Source organism: Coturnix japonica, chromosome 2 (assembly GCF_054131305.1).
Source record: "Coturnix japonica strain WE chromosome 2, WE-NBRP24, whole genome shotgun sequence".
NCBI classification, from domain to species: Eukaryota; Metazoa; Chordata; class Aves; order Galliformes; family Phasianidae; genus Coturnix; species Coturnix japonica.
Genome location: NC_140664.1, coordinates 13,605,730 through 13,627,060, shown reverse-complemented (window position 1 = coordinate 13,627,060; position 21,331 = coordinate 13,605,730). Strand labels below are relative to the sequence as shown.

Below are 21,331 nucleotides of genomic sequence, written 5' to 3'. Positions count from 1 at the left end.
GCCCAGAACACGGAGGTCACCTGCACTACTGCAGTAATGAGATGGGAGGCCTTTAAATCTGTCCCTGTCCCGGTATGTGGAACCAAGGAACCCCCAAGCATCCACCTCAGGCTTCCCTCACCGCAGCCAGCCAGGCGCTGCTACCAGACTGCTGCAGAGTAGCCGAGCCCAGCTGCCATGCCTTAGCCAGCGGCCTGTCCTGCTTGGCGGGCCAGGCCCCGAACATGGCCATGGGTTCCTACCAAGCACTTGAACAGGTTCCAAGTAGCAGTGCAGAAAAGGGGCCTCAGCGAGCACGAGCACTCAGCAGCGCGTATTTAGATTTTGGGCTACCCTGAGTGTGTGTATGCAAACACATGGGGAGAATTTACAGCCTCAGCGCGGACGCCTGCTGAAAGAAGGAGTAGGCTTGGGAATCACACTTAGGACAAGGGCCCTGTGACTGCGGCGGGTGAAAATTAAACGACCTGTTGGTGTAGCTGCCAGGTTTTAAGACTTCTGACAGAAACAATGGGTTATTCTGATGAGTCTTTCTCTCCGCTGCCCTTTGGCAAAGGCAAGAAACCTCCCTTTGGTTTAAGTCTTGTCTTGTCCTCCCCTCTCAGAGGATCACTCTGCACTTTCAGTCAGTCGTGAGCGGGGAGACGGACCCAGCAGCTGTTACAGAGCGGCTCACAGCATGCCAACACGCTTTCCACTGAGGCCATTCCCAGATGCTGGGTTTGCGCTGTAAGGACGCCTACTAGAAAGAAACAACCGCTGCAGTACGCTGGGCTATGAAGATGGCCTGCATGCTAAGACCCGCACCTGAGCAGTTGCACCGTGGGGATCTATGCGATGCCCACATCACTGCAAGCACCCTGCAAGTGTGTATTTGCAACACTACCTACATGGTGCTGAAAATGGACGACATCAACAGGCAGAGTGCACGGCTCCCTGTGCCTCATCGGTGTGGCCCTCAGTGGTGGGGACCTGAGACAAGTGGTCTCGCTCCCATCCAGCACACAGCTCCCCTACATTAAGACCCTCCAACTGTAATCAGGCATTTTCTAAATTAGAAGAAATTCTTAAAATGAAAACTTTGCATGCTGAAATGAGCCAGCTGACATTAAAAGCAGCAAAATAAGAAGCCAAGAGACTTGCGTTTAACATGCAGAATAGGTTGGATATCTTAAATAAATAAAATTAATCTTTAAACGCACTAAAGTAAATCATGTAGTCTAACAATGCTAGATACAAATAATCATCATGTTTATCATTACTCCTTTATGTACCTGTTGGATTACTGCTTTCAAAGCCTTAAAAAACGTACCAGCGTCTTTGAATTAAAATGCATTTTCTTTATGCTAAATTTGTGAAGGTGCTCTTGTGGGAAACATTGTATTCTACATACATTTTTTATTTAAAAAAAAAAAAAAAAGCTTCAGAAAAAAAAAAAATGGCAAAAATCCCAACTTTGTCCATTCATCCTTTGATTCCGTCTTTGCCATAATATAATTCTATGAAAATGTTGCCAGAAATAAAGTTAATCTTTCCAAGGGCCTTTTCATCTTTCTTTAAAACCAGGGAGTAAGTAGCTTGAAGTTCTATCAAATCTGATGTACAGAACGCTACAAAGATGGGATCTTTGTCTCTTTTCGCTCATCTTCAATGTTTACTGAGAAAAAAATGAAGAAAAAATAAAAAAGCCCTTGCAAGTCAAACTTCTGCCTAGGCAACGTCTCAGTAAAACACCCAGATAATGTTGCACGAAGCAAAGTAACAGCAACAGAAATATCTGTAAACCCATAATTAAGAATCCAGTGTTTTCCACACAATTAAAAGAAATGCCTTAAAATGCATTTGCCCATTCTGCAGTGTGGTTCCGAAACCCATAAATTACCAAATCTGTAAGGAAATTCTACTGGAAGAATGATTCCCGAGATAGTTCAAGGAAGGAAAAGCTGAAGAGCCTGCTGCTAGCAGTTAACATGATATCCAGGCTCCAAAGGCAGAAAGAACAAAATATCTCTCTTTCATTAAAAAGACCCCCAAAAAAAGTCTTAAAAAGATACACAGTTATCTTTGCAGAGATTAATTCAACAACTGCAAAGCCTAAAACAACTTCAGGCACTTAACCACGAAACTGTCAGTTCTCTTTGCTTGACAATAAAACATCCAGAAAGTAAACATTAACTCCTGTGTTTTTCCTATGTGCGTATTTCATCATGAAAAGATGATAAGCAAAGAATCACTAAGCAAGCTCTGCAGAGGCTCTTTATACTTTATTTTCTCTAACACAGAGGTAAGACATGCCCCAAGTCCTTCCCTTTTCATTCCTCACTAGTAGTCCTAATAAGCTCATACTGTTCACTAAAACTTGACAGAACGGACTGAAAATCATACAGCCTTTTTTTTCCCAGGAAGTAAACTGCTCATCACAGCAAGTCAGTTTTGAGGAGGAGGGGTCCCCTCTACAAGTCATATTCTTTCTATTTCAAGCACAGAACAGGCAGCAACTCTGGCTCATAACAACTCCCAAGGACACAAATGGAAGCTCTGCCCTAGCAAGGAATGCACAAGCATGGTCTGCATCACCTCTGCAGAAAGTACACTTTTAAACAAACTGCAAAACTGAAAAAAAAAATAAAAAACAGGAAAAAAGAAAAAAAACAGCACTGAAATAGGGCATGAAACTGCAGACATCGAATTAGAAGGACAGATCAACATATTTATCTGACCTGTGAGTATTTATTTAGTTCAAGTGCATTCTTTTAAACAAGATGCCTATAAGCAGCCTTTTGATGGCTGCTCATAATCAAATGTGTCACTCATGAAATTACAGCGTTTGGGTACTGGGCAACTGAAAATGGCTTTTGCTACAAGTATGTCACAAGCAAACCTTTTAGTCACCTTGGAATTGCACTCAACCTCACTTCATTCCTGTGCACTGGCTGCGTGCAGGCTGCTCCTCCGGCACACAACTGCTGTAATCGTCTTGGCAGTAAATAACAATCAGTAAATGCTAGTTACCAGGCAGATATGTGCCCCAGGTACTCTTCTGGCTTTCCTGTCCCCCATTTCTTTCTTCCAGTCTCAAACTGTTCACTTTGGGAAATACCAGGGTAGGGAAGCATTGAAATAAATAAATACTGGTAGTGAAACAGTGAAATCCTTTAGCTGGCAATGTTTTCCCCTCTGAATGGACAAATTCTTAACTCCAAGCTGCTCCAGACACTGAAGGATTAGATCCTAACCAGGGAAAACACAGGAAAATGGTAATAAATATCTCATGCTAATCCACGGGAACTTTGGTCCCAATGTGATTTTTCTATAGTATTCTAAAATAAATGGCATTACAACATCCATAATCTCAGCTCATATATCAGAGCGCTCTCTCTGCTCTCCTTCTTGCCCTTCCCTCTTTCATATAGCGCAGTTTCTAGGAAAGCATCGAGGTACTTTTCTGCCCCGTTCCTGAATGACAGCGGCATCGTCACACAGTGCAGACTGCCACGACCGCATCTACAGCTGGCAAGCCCACAACTTAAGGCAGCATTACTCCAGTAAGGTCTCATCCGAAATTCCTTCTGATAAGACAGAGAAAGTCACCATTTGCTGGAGTGAAAAAAAATTAATAAATTGTATTCACATGCAGTAATAGCACTTCATGTCGTGATGGATTTTGCAATATCCTAGTTCCCTTTCCATTCAGACATCTGTCTTTTGGACAATAAATCCTGAAAACCCAAGAAGGTAAAGCTTGCTTAGCCATGAGTCTCCTTTAACCCAGTAAAATAAATTCCACAGCTGTCTTCTTTCTTTCTCCTGTGACTACTTCCTAGGCTCCCTCCCACTGCCAACAACCACTGCCACACTGCACTGCTGGAAGAAAAATCTTTAAAAACACCAGCTTTTCAAACTCTTGTTTTTGACCCATCCAGGTAAAACAGTTCGTACCATAAAGTTCAGCAGCGCTAACAGGTCATCTTTATTAGTGCAGATTTTCCTACACACAAATTAGAACTGAGAAATCGCTGCAGAAAAAAGGTAGGCAAACCCATTTTAAATGTTCCTTAGATAATGCAATACCACAGCAAATCTCTAAGGAAAGTTAATCTGAGACTGCCATGAACACCAAATAAATTTGTACCACTGGGATATTTAAGGTCCAATAAATCTTGCTTTCCAACGGTTTTAAAACTCCAGAAAACTGTGTTCAGCTCTAGACTCCATTTGCTGCGGCAAAACCGTCTACCTAAAAGCTACCGACTCAGATCTGCCATCTGTGAGAAATATTTTCAGAACATACCCATGTTTTCTAAAGTACCAAATTATGAAAACCTTCATTAAGAGAAAAACAAACCACAAACACCCATATATGCATTTAGAAAAACCAACCAGACAACTTACTCTCTTTCTGTTTGCATGATAATGCTCAAGAAAGCTGGTTAAAAATGACCCTATTTCCAATTCAAATTCTTATTCATTTACTTGAACTATCTCGTGTTGCAGTCAGCAACACAAAAACAAAACCTAATTGCAAAAAAAAAAGTCAAATAAAAGAGGGAACAATAAAACCCATCACGGTTCAGATGTGTAGGGACAGCAGGAGAGCAAAGTGCTAACATCCACCTAAGAAAACACACTACTGACCGCCTATTTGATATCGCTAGAATCCCTACAACAAATACAGGAAAAGAATCAGATGGTATAGAAAAGAATATGTTCTGTTCTGCAACTTTCCCCAGTTGGTTACATCAAAAGAAGATTTTGCGGACAGTGAAAATCACAGCTTACCTTGGCCTGTCAAAAATACCCTGATGTCCATAACATCACATCTATCTTACGCTCTGCTTACATGGGTATACATGCAGTCTTGGAGCTTCAATGCTATTTATTTGAGCCACTTGATAGAAAAAAAGAAAACGGATTGTGAAGACCAAAAGGGCCAAGAAACAAGTGTGCTGTAAAAGCCTACATTTATTTTTAATTCCAGTTTTGGAAGCAAACTGCTTTTCAATCAAAAGAATTCCTATGAAGGTGTCAGGCCAGCTGTTGATCATGCCGAAGACCTGTCTGTGCTGCAAAGCACTGCTTTGGCCATAGTGTGCAAGGAGGCAAAATGCAAGACGGGGCATTAGGAAGTATTCTTATCAGTTCAGAAAGACTGCTCTAAGGCGATAAACTGCACCAAAGTGCAGTATAGGTCCCAAAGAAACACAGTTCTTAAAACACGATGCAATTAGACAGCTTTCTGGAGAGGATCTGATCTGATGCAGATGAAGTTAGCAGGTTAGGCACGTGCAAGCAGGGAGTAGATCAGCACCACAATCAGTGAGTTTTAATCAGTCCTCAGCGGTATCTAAATTTCCCACAGGTTGGCACGCATATCAGGTGAGACTCACTTTTATGAAAAGCATTCACCTAAAAATCAAACCAACCCGAACATCAAAAGAAAAACAAAACACGCTCAACTTTGTTTTCTCACTAGTAAACTCTGTGTGATAAACAGGGGCAGTGATGCAAAATGGACTCTTGCCTGGATTTGCAAACTTTTCCAGGAGTTGTAATATCCTGCATTTGATGACGTCATGAAACCAACCACAATTAAAATTGGGTTTCAATTTGTTCTACTTTTCCCTCATTAGTCTCTGTGTCAGAAATAGAATAAGAGCCCTTATTAAGTCACATTAAATTCTTTAAACTCATTAAGGGCTCAGAAAAAAGAACAATACAAACACTGGTGTTTTTGTAAAAAAAAAAAAAGAAAGAAAGAAAAAAAATTATGCAATATACAGATTCAATTTATGTGTATTTTTAGCGTGTATGTATGTGCACCCAGCAGCCAGAGTGAGACCAGAACGTGTGCGGGAAACACAGAGAGGCAAAGAACAGAGGCAGCAAGGCAGAGCATACCTTACACATGACAGAATGATACCTAGATAAAAGCGGATTAGGCACGACTGCTTCTTACTTGATATAGACAAAGCACATAAAGTTCCATACCCTGAGCTGCGACAGAGCTGCGCTCCCCACCATACATACGTTTCTCTGTAATTAACCATTCCTTGGGATGTCTTCCAGGGAAGGAGACAACCTTGAGGGCTACGCAGGCAGCAACAAACAAATGGAAAGCTGAATTCTGGTGCCGGGACTGTTTTGATTGCTGGTGCTGTAGCTTAGCAGAGGAAACAACACTGTGTGATTGCAGCTGAGGACACATCTCCTATTCATGCTTACAGACTCACACGTAAGATACAGGTGTGTGCCGAATTTCAACAGTCTCAGAGAGTGTCTCTGGGTGTGCAAGGGGTGGGTGTTTGTCAGAAGATTTATTGTAGCTGAATGACTCAGATATACGTTTGTTGATAACTTCTGATCTTCCCCCCTATAAGACTGGAAATATCAGCTCAATGCCACAAGATGATTTACATTGCTGCAGTATGGCCAAACAGCTATTACAAGATTAATTTAATCCACTGTATTATTCTTTTTTCATTCTGATACCCACAACACTCAGTAAGCAATTCAGTTCTAACAAAAACTTCAGCTCTGAAAAGGCTGGAGGAAACTCCCACTCCTGTGACAGCTCAGGGGACTGCCCTGCTCCGAGCACCCTGAGCCAGGTGCCAGGCACAACCACCCCGCTCCCACGTGCCTAGCAGTCACTGTTCACCTCTGAGACATACAGCGAAGCACACGGTGAGGCTTGGCTTTCCACAAGCTCTTGCCTCAGGTATTTGGGGCAAGGTTTACTTTGTTAACTGTGCATGTGCATCTCTATAGGCAGAGGAGAAAGCTCAGGGATGAACCGCATGCACTGCATTTTTGGTTTATCCTGTATGACTGCAGCTAGGGAATGCCTGATCAAGGGTACTTAACACGTCCAAAAACGAGAACTCTTCAACAGAAAAGCAAACTAACTCCAGTTTGAGAAGCTGAAATAAGATAAATCTTTGTTTTATTAACCGAATTCACAAAGCTGTGTTTCATCTGCACAGCAAGTTTTGGATGAGGTTCCACATACAGCTTTCACTTGAGATCAGCGTATGAAAGTTTAAAAGAATCAAACTTTGAAAACACTGAAAAGCTTCTCCCCCCAAAGAAAACTGCTTTGTTCTAACTAATTTTGCTTTCACTAAGCCACAGCTGCACACAGGAATTTAAGGCGATACTCCACTTCAGCACCTACTTGTTTCCCCCTCCCCACCCAAACATCAGTTGAGAATTTAGTTTTTGTTAGGCTTTTGATTTGATGTGTGGTTTTGCAGGGCTTTTTAATAGTCCCAGGGAAGTCACTGGCACATCCAAAAGCAGTCTGAAAGGTATCTGTCCAGGCAGAGTATTTTATCATTTTTCAATTAACTACAAGAAAATCTGTCCCCCCTGTTTTTGTGAACCGCCAAGCTGTATGTTTAATTTTTTAAGTTTCAGTATGTATTTCAGACTTGCAGACTTTGCAAAGTAGGTCAAGAATACCCAAAGGATACACATTTGAAGGCTACAGATAGCAGAACACACCATTTACGGCTTTGTATATACACATCCACACACATTCTATATAATATAGATAGATAGATTCAATGATTTAAACACATTACATCCATACAGTGCGTTTCAAGAACATTCAGATATTTACACTGTTAGATCACCACTCATTTTAGACCTACACTAGTGCCAGCTGCCAAAAAAAAGTACACAAATCAAAATATGTTACCTTTGTTCAAACAATACTGCTGTTCATTATATAATAGAAACTGTCACGCTTAATCTTCCAGGAACCAAGAACTGGTACATTCTTGGACCAGAGGTGGCTTGAAATGGTTTGAGGCAAAACTGAAGCATATTGTTAAAGTAAATCTTGCTGAGAAACATAAGCACATCGATGATTTTTAACATTATCTTTTACAGGCTTTTCTTCAAATATATAAGTGAGCTAAAAGTGCTGGCTAATTTTCAAAATGCACAGTGATTAACACCACGGTGCTTCTTCTGTAACATTTTTACAATATCAAATTATAAATTCCCCTCTGCACTGTCAAAGTCTGACTACAGGAACGTGGAATCTGGAAGGGATGCTTGAGAACTGACGCCAGAAGGAAGCAAAATGCTCATATAAAAAACTGTACACCGACTTAGCGAGCACCTCGGAACTTTTCCCCTTCAAGTTCTCAGCCCCTATCTCAGTACCCCAATGGCCATGGCAAGCACTGAGTCACAAGCCACAGTGTTCATTTTCCATCAGAGCACAGAAAACACTCCAATAGAAGCATTCAAAAATGCCTATCGTGTGATATGGCTAAATATAAGGGGTAGAAATGCTTGACATTCTACCTAGTTGGAAATTTTAAAGCTCATATGTTCACTTGACAAAATGCTCAATGTTCAGTGTTCACTTGACAAAATGCTCAACAAGTACACTTCACTTATTGAAGATCTGTTTTAGTGCACTACGGCTCCAGGACTTCTTCAGATTTCATCCGTAACAACACAGATTACATACAGTACTCATCAGGCAAACACAATCCTCCTTCCAGACACACAGCCACACACCACCCTGCAGAGGCCAATCCTGCAGCTCTACCGAACCAAAAAGTCCCCCTGACGTCAATGAGTATTTTTCAAGAATGAGGACTGCAGGATAAAGCCCAAAAAGCGCTTATGAAGATGAGAGGTTACTTCAACAGATTGAATGTTAGATTCAATAGAAAGATTGAGGCAAGACAAGTCTGGGGTTTAAACCCTAGGGAGGATTGACATTTAAAGTGTTGCCACTGAATTATAGCTCTCCACACTGGGTGGGGTAACCTCCTACTGGGTGGAGTGTCTCCCCTAAAGGAAGGAAAAACTGGCACAAGCCAACTCGGTCTTTGAAAGATTTCCCTACTTGCCAACTTATGAAGTCGTCCTGACGTCAACTTCGTCAAGAAAGTCTATTGCCCAACGCCGTCTTTTACTGCAGAAAGCTTGTCTGCGCTCGAAACCCCAGCAGAGGTGGGAAAGAAATTAAGGAAACAAATAAAAAAACTCTAAAAACAAAGAAAATAAATAAAAAGAGAGGAGGGAAAAAAACAAAGATAATACACTGGATTTGCTTAAGTATAGTCAATTATAAAATCCTTCCGCTGCATTTTCTTGTTCCCATTGTCATCCTGTGGGCACAAATCACTGAAGTCTATTACCAAGCATGTTGTAAAACTTGGTTGTTATAAAAATATGAGGTGGAGGGAGCACAGAAAACATCCGCTCTGCCAGACAGCATCTCCCATCCTCTGAAATGAGCAGCCAATATCGTTCCCATCAGTGCCACTGACAGGTGTAAAACACTCTCATCCTGGAGAAATAATATTCAGTGAAGGTAGCTACAGAGTTAGTCCTGTCGGAATGAAAACAAACTGCACCTCCAAAGTAAGACTTTGGGCAAAAGGGAAAGGAAAAGAGGCAAGAAATGAAACCTAAAAAAAGAAAAGGGACGGGGCATCTAAAAATGCCCATGGGAAAAAGAAAAAAAAAAAAAAAAAGGGGGGGGGGGGAGGAAGAAAGAAAAAAATAATAATAATAATAATAAATCAGAAAACAGTTTAAGTTACCGTAACCTGAAATGCACCAGCCATCACAAAGAGCAATTGGAGAAATCCAGCAGAGCTCAGCAGGAAAGATTTTTAATAACAGATTGAAAAACAAGAATAAAAATAACTGCATCAACAGGGCCTTTCTTCCTCAGGCCACAAGCCCGTTTTTACTTGAATTTTTAAAAAATGGCAGTTTGGCCACTAAAACCAATCCAGAACATTATTAAAAGTTAAAAGCTACCAATTACTTCTGTCTGTTCTTTTAAAGCAAAGTTTGGCATTACGTCAGTTGGTTTAAAGAAAACAAGAAAGAGAGAGAGAAAGAAGGAGAGAAAGTTTCCTGCTTGTATAAATTAAACCACCAGGGAAGGTGTCTAGCCACTTGTAAAGCATTTATTACAGGTTTTTAAAGGGCTAGTAACATTTTAAAAATTAAATATTTTAAACTAAATTTAAGGGAAAGAAGAAATAAAAGTCAATCCGAGCCTGGAAAGAAAGCAGACTTACGAGAAATTATACGTGTGCGATGTAGCTAAAGAGAGAGAAAAAAAAAATGACCACTGGGACTGAACTCTGCGACTCAGTCGTCCTGTTCTGAAGGCAAGAGCACCCCATGGGAGCTGTGCCCACCAGCACGGCATGCCCAGGTCCCACCATGCAGGCACACGGGGCGTCCCATGCTGGGCTGTGCCGCGCAGTAGAGGACTTCCGCAAGTTTCCTAAATCCACGTACAGAAATCCGCAGCACGAGTAAAATTCCTTAGGCTGATAATAAAAATCACCGACAGAAAGATGAGCGTTTTCTATTCAGTTTTAGATGCACGTTCCACTGGTGGCGTTATTAATTTTTAATGCGTCGCTTTAAAAGGTGCTAGAAAATAAGAAATTGATAGCGCAGAAGATGAACAAAACATAGATGGCTATTAAACAAAGTTCCTTACACACGGCTGTGCTGGTCCACCTACACCACGCTCCTCCAAACCCCGTGACGCCAATCCAGCCGGATGGTGCTCAGCCACGCGATGTTCCCAGACTGCCACAAAATGTCCACTGGGGACTAAGCTGAGGCCACAGCATTCATCCTCCCATCACTCCATGTTTAATCTGAGCCCCGGTCTGCTTGACGAAACTGGGAACCGAATGACACCGCTCCCTGCCCTGCCCCGGTGGCACTGCTGAGCACTGGGCACTGCACATCTGGTCCCGCACGCTGCCCGGGTAGGGCCTTATTGATGAGGTGCGACCTACATCAAGGAGCAGGCAGCCAGCATCATCCACACGGCGCAGCTACGTCTCGCCCTTGTAAACATTTGCTCTTTAGGGGTGTAATTGTGCTTTAATCCTTCGCATCATCCGATAGAACTCACTGTGTGCTTTTTTTTCCTTTTAATTAGCAAACACACTCCAAAAAAAAGCAAAGCCTAGAAAGTTCTTAAACACAGTAAGAAGTGAACTGAAAGCAGTCATCGAGTAAGCAAATGTTCCCTCTTTGGTGCAAGCTTATCTTTAGAAAAGTAAAAGAAAGCGCCATTGGCACGGCATTCAAAAATGAACTCCATAATTCATGATAGTACCAAGAAAAAAGTTCTTCTCTTTCTCCAGAAGGACTGGAAAGGGCACTTTTATTTATCTTCCAGACAGACAAAAACAGTAGAACCTGGACCAGATATGCTGTAATTAATGTATCCAAAGGTCAGCAAGCAATGGTATTTGTACAATAGATGGGTGCAGACCATGCTGGTTTTGCTATTAATCACTGGGACTGGAAAAAATGGCATTGTTTTTTCACTAGGTAGGAACTTCAGAAAGTTTCAGAAACAAAGAAGAAAGCATTTGCCTTTTCTCCATATACCTGTCTGCTGTTACTGTTAACCAACTGCATCTTGCCTCCTGAGGTGCAGCACCAGGGACAAAGCGCGGAGCTCCCAGCGGCCCAGCACTGCCAAAATCAGCCCCAGACTGCCCCATGGTGTGTGGAGGAACTAAATTAAGCAGGGCAAACACCGACTGGAACGCTGTCAGCATGCGGATGAATGGCCTCATTTTGCACCCCAGCTGAATATCTCCATCAGAATATATTTCTGTTCGGGCCGATACTTTTACTACCAGGTGGCACTTTGTTTTAACCGAAACTGTATTAAAAACGTAATTTATTTCCACTTTACTTGCAGCTAACAAAAAGAGTTGTCAGATTCCCAGCCCGTCGTGTTCAAAAATATTTCGCCATAAACTTTCTCACAATGTTATATTTGGTGCTACCCACAACCCTTTATTAAGGCGATACTGCCAGCGCGGCTGCCGCTGAGATCTGAGACGGTTTCTATTAAGATTATTACATTAAAATATTGTCGAGAGTTTATAAGAGACATAAATATTCATACGTATCCGCCCTCCCAAACTCAGAAGGAAAGTTCCACATTAAAAGAACAATTTAAATACGTACCCAAAGATGCCTGTTTGTAATTAAAATTTTGGTTTTTCCCTACACGTCTTTGCTAATTTTTTAACTCTTTCACACTGTAATGTAAAACAGTTTTGTTTCAAAGCGACTGCCTGATAAAGTGCTAAAAGAGGTAATTCACACGAACAGAAAGTAATTAGTCATTGTTTGCACAATGCTTTGAAAATAGAAAACCCTCTGTGTCAGCTGGCATTAAAATATAGCACGCCTGAAACACGGAGATCTAACAGCAGCCACTGCACCTCAGAGGCACTCGGGTCCACACGGGGCTCAGTGCTCAGCAATCACAACATGTGAATAATAAAGCTCCCCACACGCAGCACAGTAACAGCGCGCACCGTGCAAGTTCCTACGACTGATGCGCAACACATGATAGAAACATAACCCTGAGATGGAGTCATACAGTAACACTGGGCTATATCACTAATAAAGACAGAAGCACCCCACTCAGCAGCGGCATAAATCACACTATGAAGGCATTAAATAAGGGAGGGTAACCTGGCTGCAGCATGTTTGATGCCCAAAGAAGTCCCGGATCTCCGGAGCTGATATTTACATTTTTTCCTTTATTAACATTACTATGAAATAGAGGGAAAAAAACGACAACGCTTCTTATTACTGAGAGCCCATTGAGGATCCAACATATATGCTTGGAAGCTGATGCAACTTTGCCCTTTACTTACTTTGTTGTGACTACATACACGCAAAGTTTCAAAGAGAGGAAAGTTCTTATGTGCAACAACAACAACACAAAGCGAGGACCGGAGCGAGCAGGGCGGGTTATGGACTGACTGCTGTTCTCTGTCCTACTTCTCCTGATCCCAGAAAGGCGAAGGAGCCTTCTGCTGCCCCAAGCAGCTGCATACACACAGGCACCAACACCGCTGGCTCTGTGTGCTCCAGGCAGCAGGTATGTCTTTTTCAAGAGGAAAGAAGAAAAAGTCTTTCTCTCTATTTTTTACTCTGTAGAGAAGTGTTCCACTGCTTTGGTCCGACCGTGTTATTAACAAACTTTCATTCAGCGGTTAAAAAAAGAAAGAAAAAAAAAATATCTATCTTTCAAAGTGTTGATATCATTTCCAGACAGTCCTGTCAGCATCACAACTTACAGGAAATAGCTGATGTTCTCAAACAAGCCCTCTATTTACTCACAGACCCGGAGCACTTAAAAAAAGCTCCTCACCCAGTGAGGTTTTCCCTAAATGTCACCGCTGGGATCCGCGCTGTCGGACCCACGAGGGAACCTCGCCGCAGCCCCGGAGCCCTGCGCCTTTCATTCCCATTTTGGCCACGTCAGGACCTGGCTCTGCCCGCCGCTCTCCTCCGCTGCCCCTCGCATGTCTCACTCTGGCAGCCTCTGCTGCGTGCTCAACTTTTCCTAAAACCAACAGGAAAGTAACCTGATGCCACCAACATCCCCGGCTGCAGCTGAGGAGCACTGCCGGGATGGCACTTCGGTGGCTCCCGCACTCGGCTCGATTAAATAAAACCGGAGCGTAGGGAATTGCTGCTTGTTCCTATCAGCCTTCCAAAAGCGCACAGCAGAGGCGACGCGCTCCGCACCTCCAATAGGCGCAGAACGCTCTGTTTGGGGTAGGAAATACTTTTCCTTTTGCAGCGGGATCTGTCGGGGGTGTGCTGGCTGCAGCCGCGCCGGGACCCGGTGGGATGGCACCGAGATACGCCTCCCTCAGCTCATCCCTATCTCCAAAGTTTACCAAAATTATCACCGATTTTAAATATGTATTAAAAAAAAAATTAAGAAAAAAAAAAGAAAGATTAAAAAAAAAAGCCGGAGGGCCCAAAAGTTGCGCGGTGCCTGGAACAAAGCCCCCGGGGTCACCCACCCCATTCATTGCACCGAGGACAGCACGGGGCAGCTCCGGGCCGGCGGGGAGGGCAGCGCCGCGGGCAGAGCTTCGCCTTTAAGAAGGAAAAGTTTTACGTCTCTCCGTGCTCTGATTGAAAAAAAAAAAAAAAAAAAAAGGGAAAGAAAAAAAAATAACAGAAAGAAAAAAAAAAAAAGAAAAAAAAAACCCAAAACAAGCAAAACAAAACATAACAACACCGATCCCACCGCGCTGTGCGCGGACCCCAGCCCCCCCACCCGGGGGAAAAAAAGAAAAAAAAAAAGAAAAGCAAAAGCAAAAAACTTTTCCCCGAACTTACTGCTGCTCATGGTGCTGCCTCCGCGCCCCACGCGTCGCGCTCCGCACTACGGCTGCCGGCAGCGGCGCGGGGCCGTGCGGCCGCAGCTCCTCGGTGCGAAGCGTCCTCCGCCGCCGCCCCCCGCGCCGCGCCGCTCTCCCTCCCCTCCCCCCAGAGCGCCCCGGGCCGGGGCACAGCGCTGAGCGGGGAGGGCAGAGCCGGGCAGAGCCGCGCCGTGGGCTGCTCCCCTCCTCCCTGAACTTGACCCTCCCGAGCGCGGCGGGGCCGCGGCCGCTCTGCGCTCGCCCATTCCCGGCCGTGGCACATGGCTTTGACCCACCGCCGGGGGGGGGCGAGGGGGGCGCGGGTCGGGGTGGGGGGCACCGAAAAATCCCTCTGAAACCTGAGAAGCGCTCCGGCTGCGCCCACCCCCCCCTCTCCCCCTCCGTGGTGCTGTTGTTGGGGTTTTGTTTTTTGGGGTTTGTTGTCTTTTTTTTTGGGGGGGGGCACAATGAGGGAGGGGGGGAGCACGCCCCCCCCACCCCCCCAGCCCGGGCACACGCCGCGGGCGCCGCGCCCCCGCCCCGCGCCCCCCCCTCAGCCCCGGCCGCCGCCGCGCCGCCCCCTCCCGGCCCCGGCGCCCTCCCCGCCGCCCCCCCGCCCCCCCGCGCCGTACCTGTTGATTAACCGTCAGCGGCGGCCCCGGCAGCCTGGAAGATGGTGGAGCCGCGGCGCGAGCCATGAACCGTCTCCTGCTGCCGGCGGAGTTGGCCGCGGATTATGTGGCGGTGGCCGGGGAGCGGGGGGGTGGGGGGGGGCGGGGGGCCGCGGCGCTGCTGCCTCCTCTCCCCCCTCGGCCCCGCGCCGCGGGGAGGGGGCGGCGGGGCCGGCGCGGGGCGGGGGCGGGGGCGCGGCGGGGCGGGGGGCGCAGAGCCGGGGCACGGCGCGGCGGCGAGGCGGCGGCCTGGGAGCGCGGGGCGGCCGGCGCGTTATCAGGGACTGTTATCGCTTGTCAGGACCTCCGTCTCCCCGCATTACGTCAGTTTCAAGACACCAACACTATTAATATCAAAGGAGCCTTCGCGGAGGAAAGCGCCACCCCAGACGGAGCGCCCTTAAAGAGACAGTGCAGGCGGCCCCGCCGCGCGGCCCGCGCCGCCCCCCAACGCCGCCGCCGCCGCCTCCGCCGCGGCCTCACACCGCCGCCGGGCCGGGCCCGCGGGAACGCGCGGAGACAGGGGAGGGAGCGACGGAGCGCGCCCGGCCCGGCCGCGGGCAGCGGGAGAAGTGGCGGGCGAGCAGCCCGCAGGCCACGGCCGCATCCCCCGCCCCGCTCCGTCGCTCCCATCGGAGGCTGTAATGCCTCCCCTCCCCCGTTTCCCTGTGCGTGCGCTGAGGGACGCCGTACGGATTTGGGGGCTGCCGGCACCGCCCGCCGGGGAGCCGCGCAACTCCCCTGTACGGAGCACACGGAGCGCGGCCGTGCGGAATTACCGCGGGGAGAGACGGAGCGGGCACGAAAAGCGGTGTTAACGTGTGTTGGGAAGCGGGACGCTGTTATCTCTGCTCTTAGGGGACTTCACGTGGCGTGGGTTTTCCTCCTGCACGCACGGTTTAAAGTGATCCCGCAGAGTGGGGAGCTGGAAAAGAGTTAAATTGGATGGTGTCAGAGATGGAGCTGCTCCCCCCAGATGTGACATAACGCTTTCCTTACATGTCTATCCTCAACTCACAGTGAGCTACAAAGGATAAAGCCTCTAGGGAGACACACGGAGCCTTCCTGTATGCATGTGGTGTCTCTAAACTTATCCCTCATACACACTCAGTTCGACCTGCTGGCTGATGGGCAAAGCGATTCCTCACGTAAACCACCCAGCAGCACGTTCCCCATAGTTCCAGCTGTAGGACTGCCTGGCGGACAGCAAGGCTCATAGGTGTGAGGTGCACCCTTTGGGCTCCATGCAAGGTGAGGGCTTTGTGGGTCTCCCCACAGCCTCAGCACAAAGCAGGAAAGAAAGAAAAGTAATGTCAGAACTCAGAGTTTGCTGCAGTGTCGGGGCCACGTTCTGCAGCACCGCACTACTGTGCAGATTCTGCCTTCGTAAACCTCAAGCTGAACTGTAGTCGCACAAACTGCTCCCACGAGTGCAGCGAGCACAGCTCTGACAGCTCGGTGCGTCTGTCCCACATGCTCTGCTTCAGGCTCTCCTGCTCTGTTACCACTGTCACGTCATGGAGCTGCAAAGGGTTAATGCCAGCAGGTATTGGTGAGCACTTCAAAAGTGATGGAGTGGAAAATACTCAAACCAGGGTTATTCCCCTTCACTTCTCTGCTTGGGTGAGACCTATCCATTGCTTTCTCTTTCGCACAGGAAGCGATGCCCCACACCTCGGCTCCTGCATTTCGTCAACGTTCTGACATAAAACACGAAGGTCGGTGATTGTGAGAGCAGGTTCCAACACATGAAACCCCCAGTAACAAATGCACCTCTTCCACCTGTAGAACAACAATGAGATCTGTGCTTAAAATCCGTCAGCGTTCAGTGCGGACACTGTTAGGGTGGACTTCAGACCACGTTCTGAGCAGAGCTGAGAAAGGCAAAAGGAGTCCCTGTAACTCCAAAGAAACGCTCTCAGAAAGAGAATGTTGTGGTATCTGCGTAAAAAAAAAAGTGCTTGCGTGATACATTCTGCGCTTCAAGTTAAAATAAAGCAGATCAAGAAGATGTCAATATCAATCGCTTTGGATTCACCACAACAGAACGGGAGAGAACTTAATAAAGGCAAAAATATTTTCATAAACTTTTTCAGGCAAATTATTTATTTATGAAATAATTTACAAAGAAAATTTTTACCTCATGGCTTAGATACATTGCACATGCTGGTGATTGACACAATATGTTCAGGCTCAAAGGCCCCTACAGCCTTTTTTTTTTTCCATTTTTATCCTAGCAGGAATATTTCAAAACAACCAACTAATTCATGGAGTCACACAGTAATTGTTTGACAGTTGTTTCCAATATAGAAAAATAAGTTATGTATATTGTTTTCATTCAAATATTTGTTGATTTGTTGTTAGAACCCTTTGACGCTGACATGCCACAAATTGCATTAGGAGAAATACTGAAGATTTATTTTCGTTTATTATCTTCTGCTGTCAAACATTTGCAAAACCACTTGAAGCAAGTTTTGTGTCGCCGGTTTTGAAACTTGCATTCTGCGTGATAGTGGGGTGGCTGCTGGAGCAGCAAGTTGGGATTTCTGTGATCGATAAGACCCCATTAACCAAAGGGAAGGCAGCAGCGCTCAGAGAGAAAGTGTTGCTGTGAGCAAAGTAACTTCCATATTCCTCCACTTTTTTTTACACTCAGGCACATTCTCCATTGAGGGAGAATACAGAGGCACTCACAGTCACTTGAAGGAAAGCAGTGTAACAGCCATTGTTTATCAAGATGACATAACATGCCATTTATGCCTTTATTGTTTAATGCAGTTTCTCTTTTCTTGTAGTTTACTCAGCGTAGATACAAAGAGGGATTAGCAGTTAAGCATAAGCATACTTGTTTTACAATTTCAGCCTTTTAGTGCATAACTGACTTACTTAAAGCACGAGAGCCCATAATCACAATGATTTTACCTGATGGAACATGCATTTCAGAAATATAATCCAACTGTTTACCCTAACACGTCATAAATTGCAATTCTTTACAAAAACCTCAGAGATTGACATCCATTGCTCTTAAATGCCTGCTGCTTTAGCACACATCATCAAGAAAGTATTTCTGCATTATTCTCCCTCCAGTTGGTAGTATATCACGTGAATTCTAAAGACCATTTTCTTTTACTGTCTTCAGTAATGAGCGTTTTGAGGAGCGCTCGGTTATGTGTCTGAGGCACTCCGGCGTGAGTTCCTTGGGAATATAAACAGGGTTTCTGCAGGCCCGCTTCTTTTCCTTGCACAACTTTTGTCACATGAAATCATCGGGAAACTTTTGTTCCCTTTCTTATACACTGCACAGAGTCAAGTTTCCGAACTTCACGTTGTGCGCCAAAGGCAAAAAGCAAAACCAGCTACCACCGATTTTAAGAGAAACGGGGCTGGAGACCTTAATGATGTGGTTGAAACGTCTCCGAAAAGAGATTCTGCATTGTGATAGACAGGGCAGTGCTGAGAGCAGCCAATGAAACAGCATGCAACAGAGCAGCTAATGCCATGGCATAGTCCCAGATTCAGCAGATGTTTTCTAGGGGGATTGGATATCTGGTAATGGGAAATGGAACCTTTCTCTCCTCTGTCACCGTTTTTAACACAGGCCAGTAGTGATGGAAAGTCAATACTATCTGATGCTCATATCGTAGCTTTCGCCACCATGCATCAGGAAAACACCCCCATGGCTGGGCACAGCGGGGCTGTCTGGGGCTGCCCTGCTCCCCTGGTACCACAGGCACAAGGAGATCCCAGGAAACCCCACAAGCAGCCTCCTGGGGATGGGTGAAGAACGATGCTGGGCATGGGCTGCTGCTGCTAATGGCGTGTCTGCAGATAGTTAAACAGCACTGGCAGCCACAAGAGATAATTTATCACTTTACGCTATCATAAAATCTACTAGAAAATTAAAAATGCTAAAACACCAGACTCCTTGAAATCATTTACATGCAGGAATCCACATAATTGTGTAGATTTTGATCTTAAAAATGCTATATAAAAGGCATTCATCCAAAGCTCTGAAAAACCTCACATGCACATACACATACGTATGGAGTAATATATAATGAGTCTCTCCTAACAAATATCAATAAAAGAGGTGGCAGCCTTTCTTCCCACATTCCAACCGCAAGTTCAGCAAATGAAAACAACCTGAGCCCCCTGTCCTGTCATCACCCCCAGCCAGACAGAGCCACCACCTCTCACTGCCTCACTTCCACACTCTGCTTCCCTCCAGCACTTCTGGGAAGGCTAATCTGGATCAAAGGGCATGGAAGTCAGTGGAAAAAAAAGCTATAAATGAGTTCAGGAATCTTTACATTAACTCCTATATGCAAATGTTTTTCTTTCTTATTCCTAAGCTTCATTGCTAGTAAATGGCAGTGTTCTGGACGTATGAACATTAAATCTCGCTACAATACCTTCTAATAAGAAACAGCAATACCATACAGTCGAGGTGTTTAGCTCTAAAGGAAGCTTTTCTTTCATTTGATTTCTTGTAAATAAGTTTTCCATTTGTGATTTCTCACTGTGCTCAAATCCTTACTTTAATGTGACAGACTACAAACATGTTTTTATTGCACAAAAGATTTATTTACATAGTTACTGATGTGAGGTCTCACATTAAGTTTAGGAAAAAGAAATATCTTTCTAATGTGTATATTTCATTTTGCAGAAAACTGCACTTTCCTTTCCAATATGAACGTTAAATGCAATCCCATATTATATGGCCCAGGAGATGCCATAAATGTTACTGAGAATCTCAGATACCCAGTGCACTGCTAAACTTACCAAGTTGTTGTCATTGTTTCCAATTAAAGTATGGGGAGAGGAGGAAGACACAAAGTCATGCAACAAAGGTAAAAATGGAATTGTAACAGGTGATCTTTAGTGGCTCTCCTGCAAAATACTTTAAAACACACGTGTGTGGACACATAGATAACTACTTTTGTCCGATCTAGTACATTTGATGCTGCATGTAAGAAAGAGCTTGACCTCAGTCCGGCCTTACCCTGTGTATCACAAACCAGTCTGTCCTGAAAAGAGGTCATCTGATCTTAGAATCATAGAATTATAGAATCATTAATGTTGGAGAAGACCTCTAAGATTATCTCTTTTAGATATCAATCCATTACCACCATGACCACTGCATGTCAGCTGGAGCTGCTGACAGGCAGAAATGTGCCTGCCATTAGAACCTGGACTTGGACCAGAAGATCTCTGGAGTAAAAGGAAGAAAAGATCAGTATGTTTCTGCATTTGGAGACTTCAGAGCTCTCCAGTAATCTTCATGACTTCAAGGTTTTGATCTGAGGCAACTCAACTGAGCCTTCCAACCTGAGTGAGAAGCATGCTCCAACCCACTACATTCACATCCATAAGTCTGAATTTTAAGCATGGTACATATTTTTATACTTAGTTTTTGGAAACAGGTGACCTGATAAGAATGCTGCCTTGGTTAACTCTTAGGCCTGTTGACACCAAACTGGAAATAAACTCCATCCTTTAGTTGTGAAATGGCACTGCCGGAGTCTTAGTTGAAATGCATGAAACATGTATAGGCATCTTTTACATGTATTCAAAGCCTTAATTTTCCTCTGTGGTTATCAATCTTAAAAAGAGGCTTTGTTTGGAAACAGTTGTTCCTTTTGGGAAGAGCACATGAACATTTCTAAGTGGCAGCAGCCCTAGGTCACTTGGTTCTGTTCTCTCACCAGGAAGTCTCATTTCTGCCCATACTTCTCTCTCTTTATGACCTAGATCACGTGCCCATACACAAGGTTTTACTGAGCACAGTGAATCAGACAAAAAAAAAAATGCTGATGGATCAGCATTCAAGTACAGTTGGGATCTTGATGTGGTGAAGTGCAGATCATGACCCAGAAAACCTTTGCGTCCTTGTCTGCTTTAATGCCTGAACAAACTGATCCCACAGAAGGCAAAAATACTCCTTATTATTTCATTTTTTCCCCTCCTTCCAGATTCCACGGCTTTTAGTTCCTTTCATAGCTCACATAAAACAGACAGTTACCTTATGACATACTAAAATATTTATGCATTACACTTATTATTTAATAATGGCCAGAAATGCCCTTAATGGGCCAGTGAAGAACCTGGATAGTTTGGCAATTTCACTGTGTATGTTATATCTTTTTTTTCCAGTGAAAGCTTGCATGAACAGAATACAAAAACAATAAAACAAAACAAAGAAAACAAAAACCCCAAGACTAAGGCCAATTCAAACCAAGTAACTCATCTCTGTCGAATCCCTTCCCCCTCACTTATTTAGCATTGCAAAGTAGACACTGATATTATTGACATTAACATACACATTGAATTGAGGATCATTAGCTATTTTTAAATAAAGGAAATAAAGCTATGTACTACATTATGACTAATATATGAAAGAGTCACTCATACAATGACTCGTAAATAGAAGATTTGTGATTAATGACTTTATAT

General features: G+C 44.8%; 2 protein-coding genes across 17 annotated transcripts in view; one reads left to right on the top strand and one right to left on the bottom strand.

The window, feature by feature from the left end:
* Positions 1-14,971, bottom strand: part of TRPS1 (transcriptional repressor GATA binding 1) — a 209,990-nt gene extending 195,019 nt beyond the window's left edge. For 4 of the 15 annotated variants that reach the window (XM_085537037.1, XM_085537047.1, XM_085537041.1 and 1 more), the window contains exon 1: positions 14,185-14,501. Coding sequence is in view for 4 of the 15 variants with exons in the window: in XM_085537041.1 (XP_085393167.1) it covers positions 14,185-14,194 (10 nt within the window). In the remaining 11 variants the exon portion in view is untranslated. Of the gene's footprint in view, positions 1-10,495; positions 10,835-14,184; positions 14,503-14,839 lie in introns of those variants that run through there. The other 11 variants (XM_015856208.3, XM_015856212.3, XM_015856214.3 and 8 more) reach the window with 5 other exon arrangements.
* LOC146761700 (uncharacterized) lies at positions 14,904-16,965 on the top strand. Of its 2 annotated transcripts, none has more exons than XM_085537052.1 (2): positions 14,904-16,424; positions 16,536-16,965. In XM_085537052.1, the coding sequence occupies exon 1, from the start codon at positions 14,904-14,906 to the stop codon at positions 15,816-15,818; it is 915 nt and encodes a 304-aa protein (XP_085393178.1). In that variant the 3' UTR covers positions 15,819-16,424; positions 16,536-16,965. The 2 variants fall into 2 exon arrangements, with proteins under 2 accessions (XP_085393178.1, XP_085393179.1); XM_085537053.1 differs by having other exon boundaries at positions 14,904-16,430.
* Positions 16,966-21,331: the final 4,366 nt, after the last annotated feature.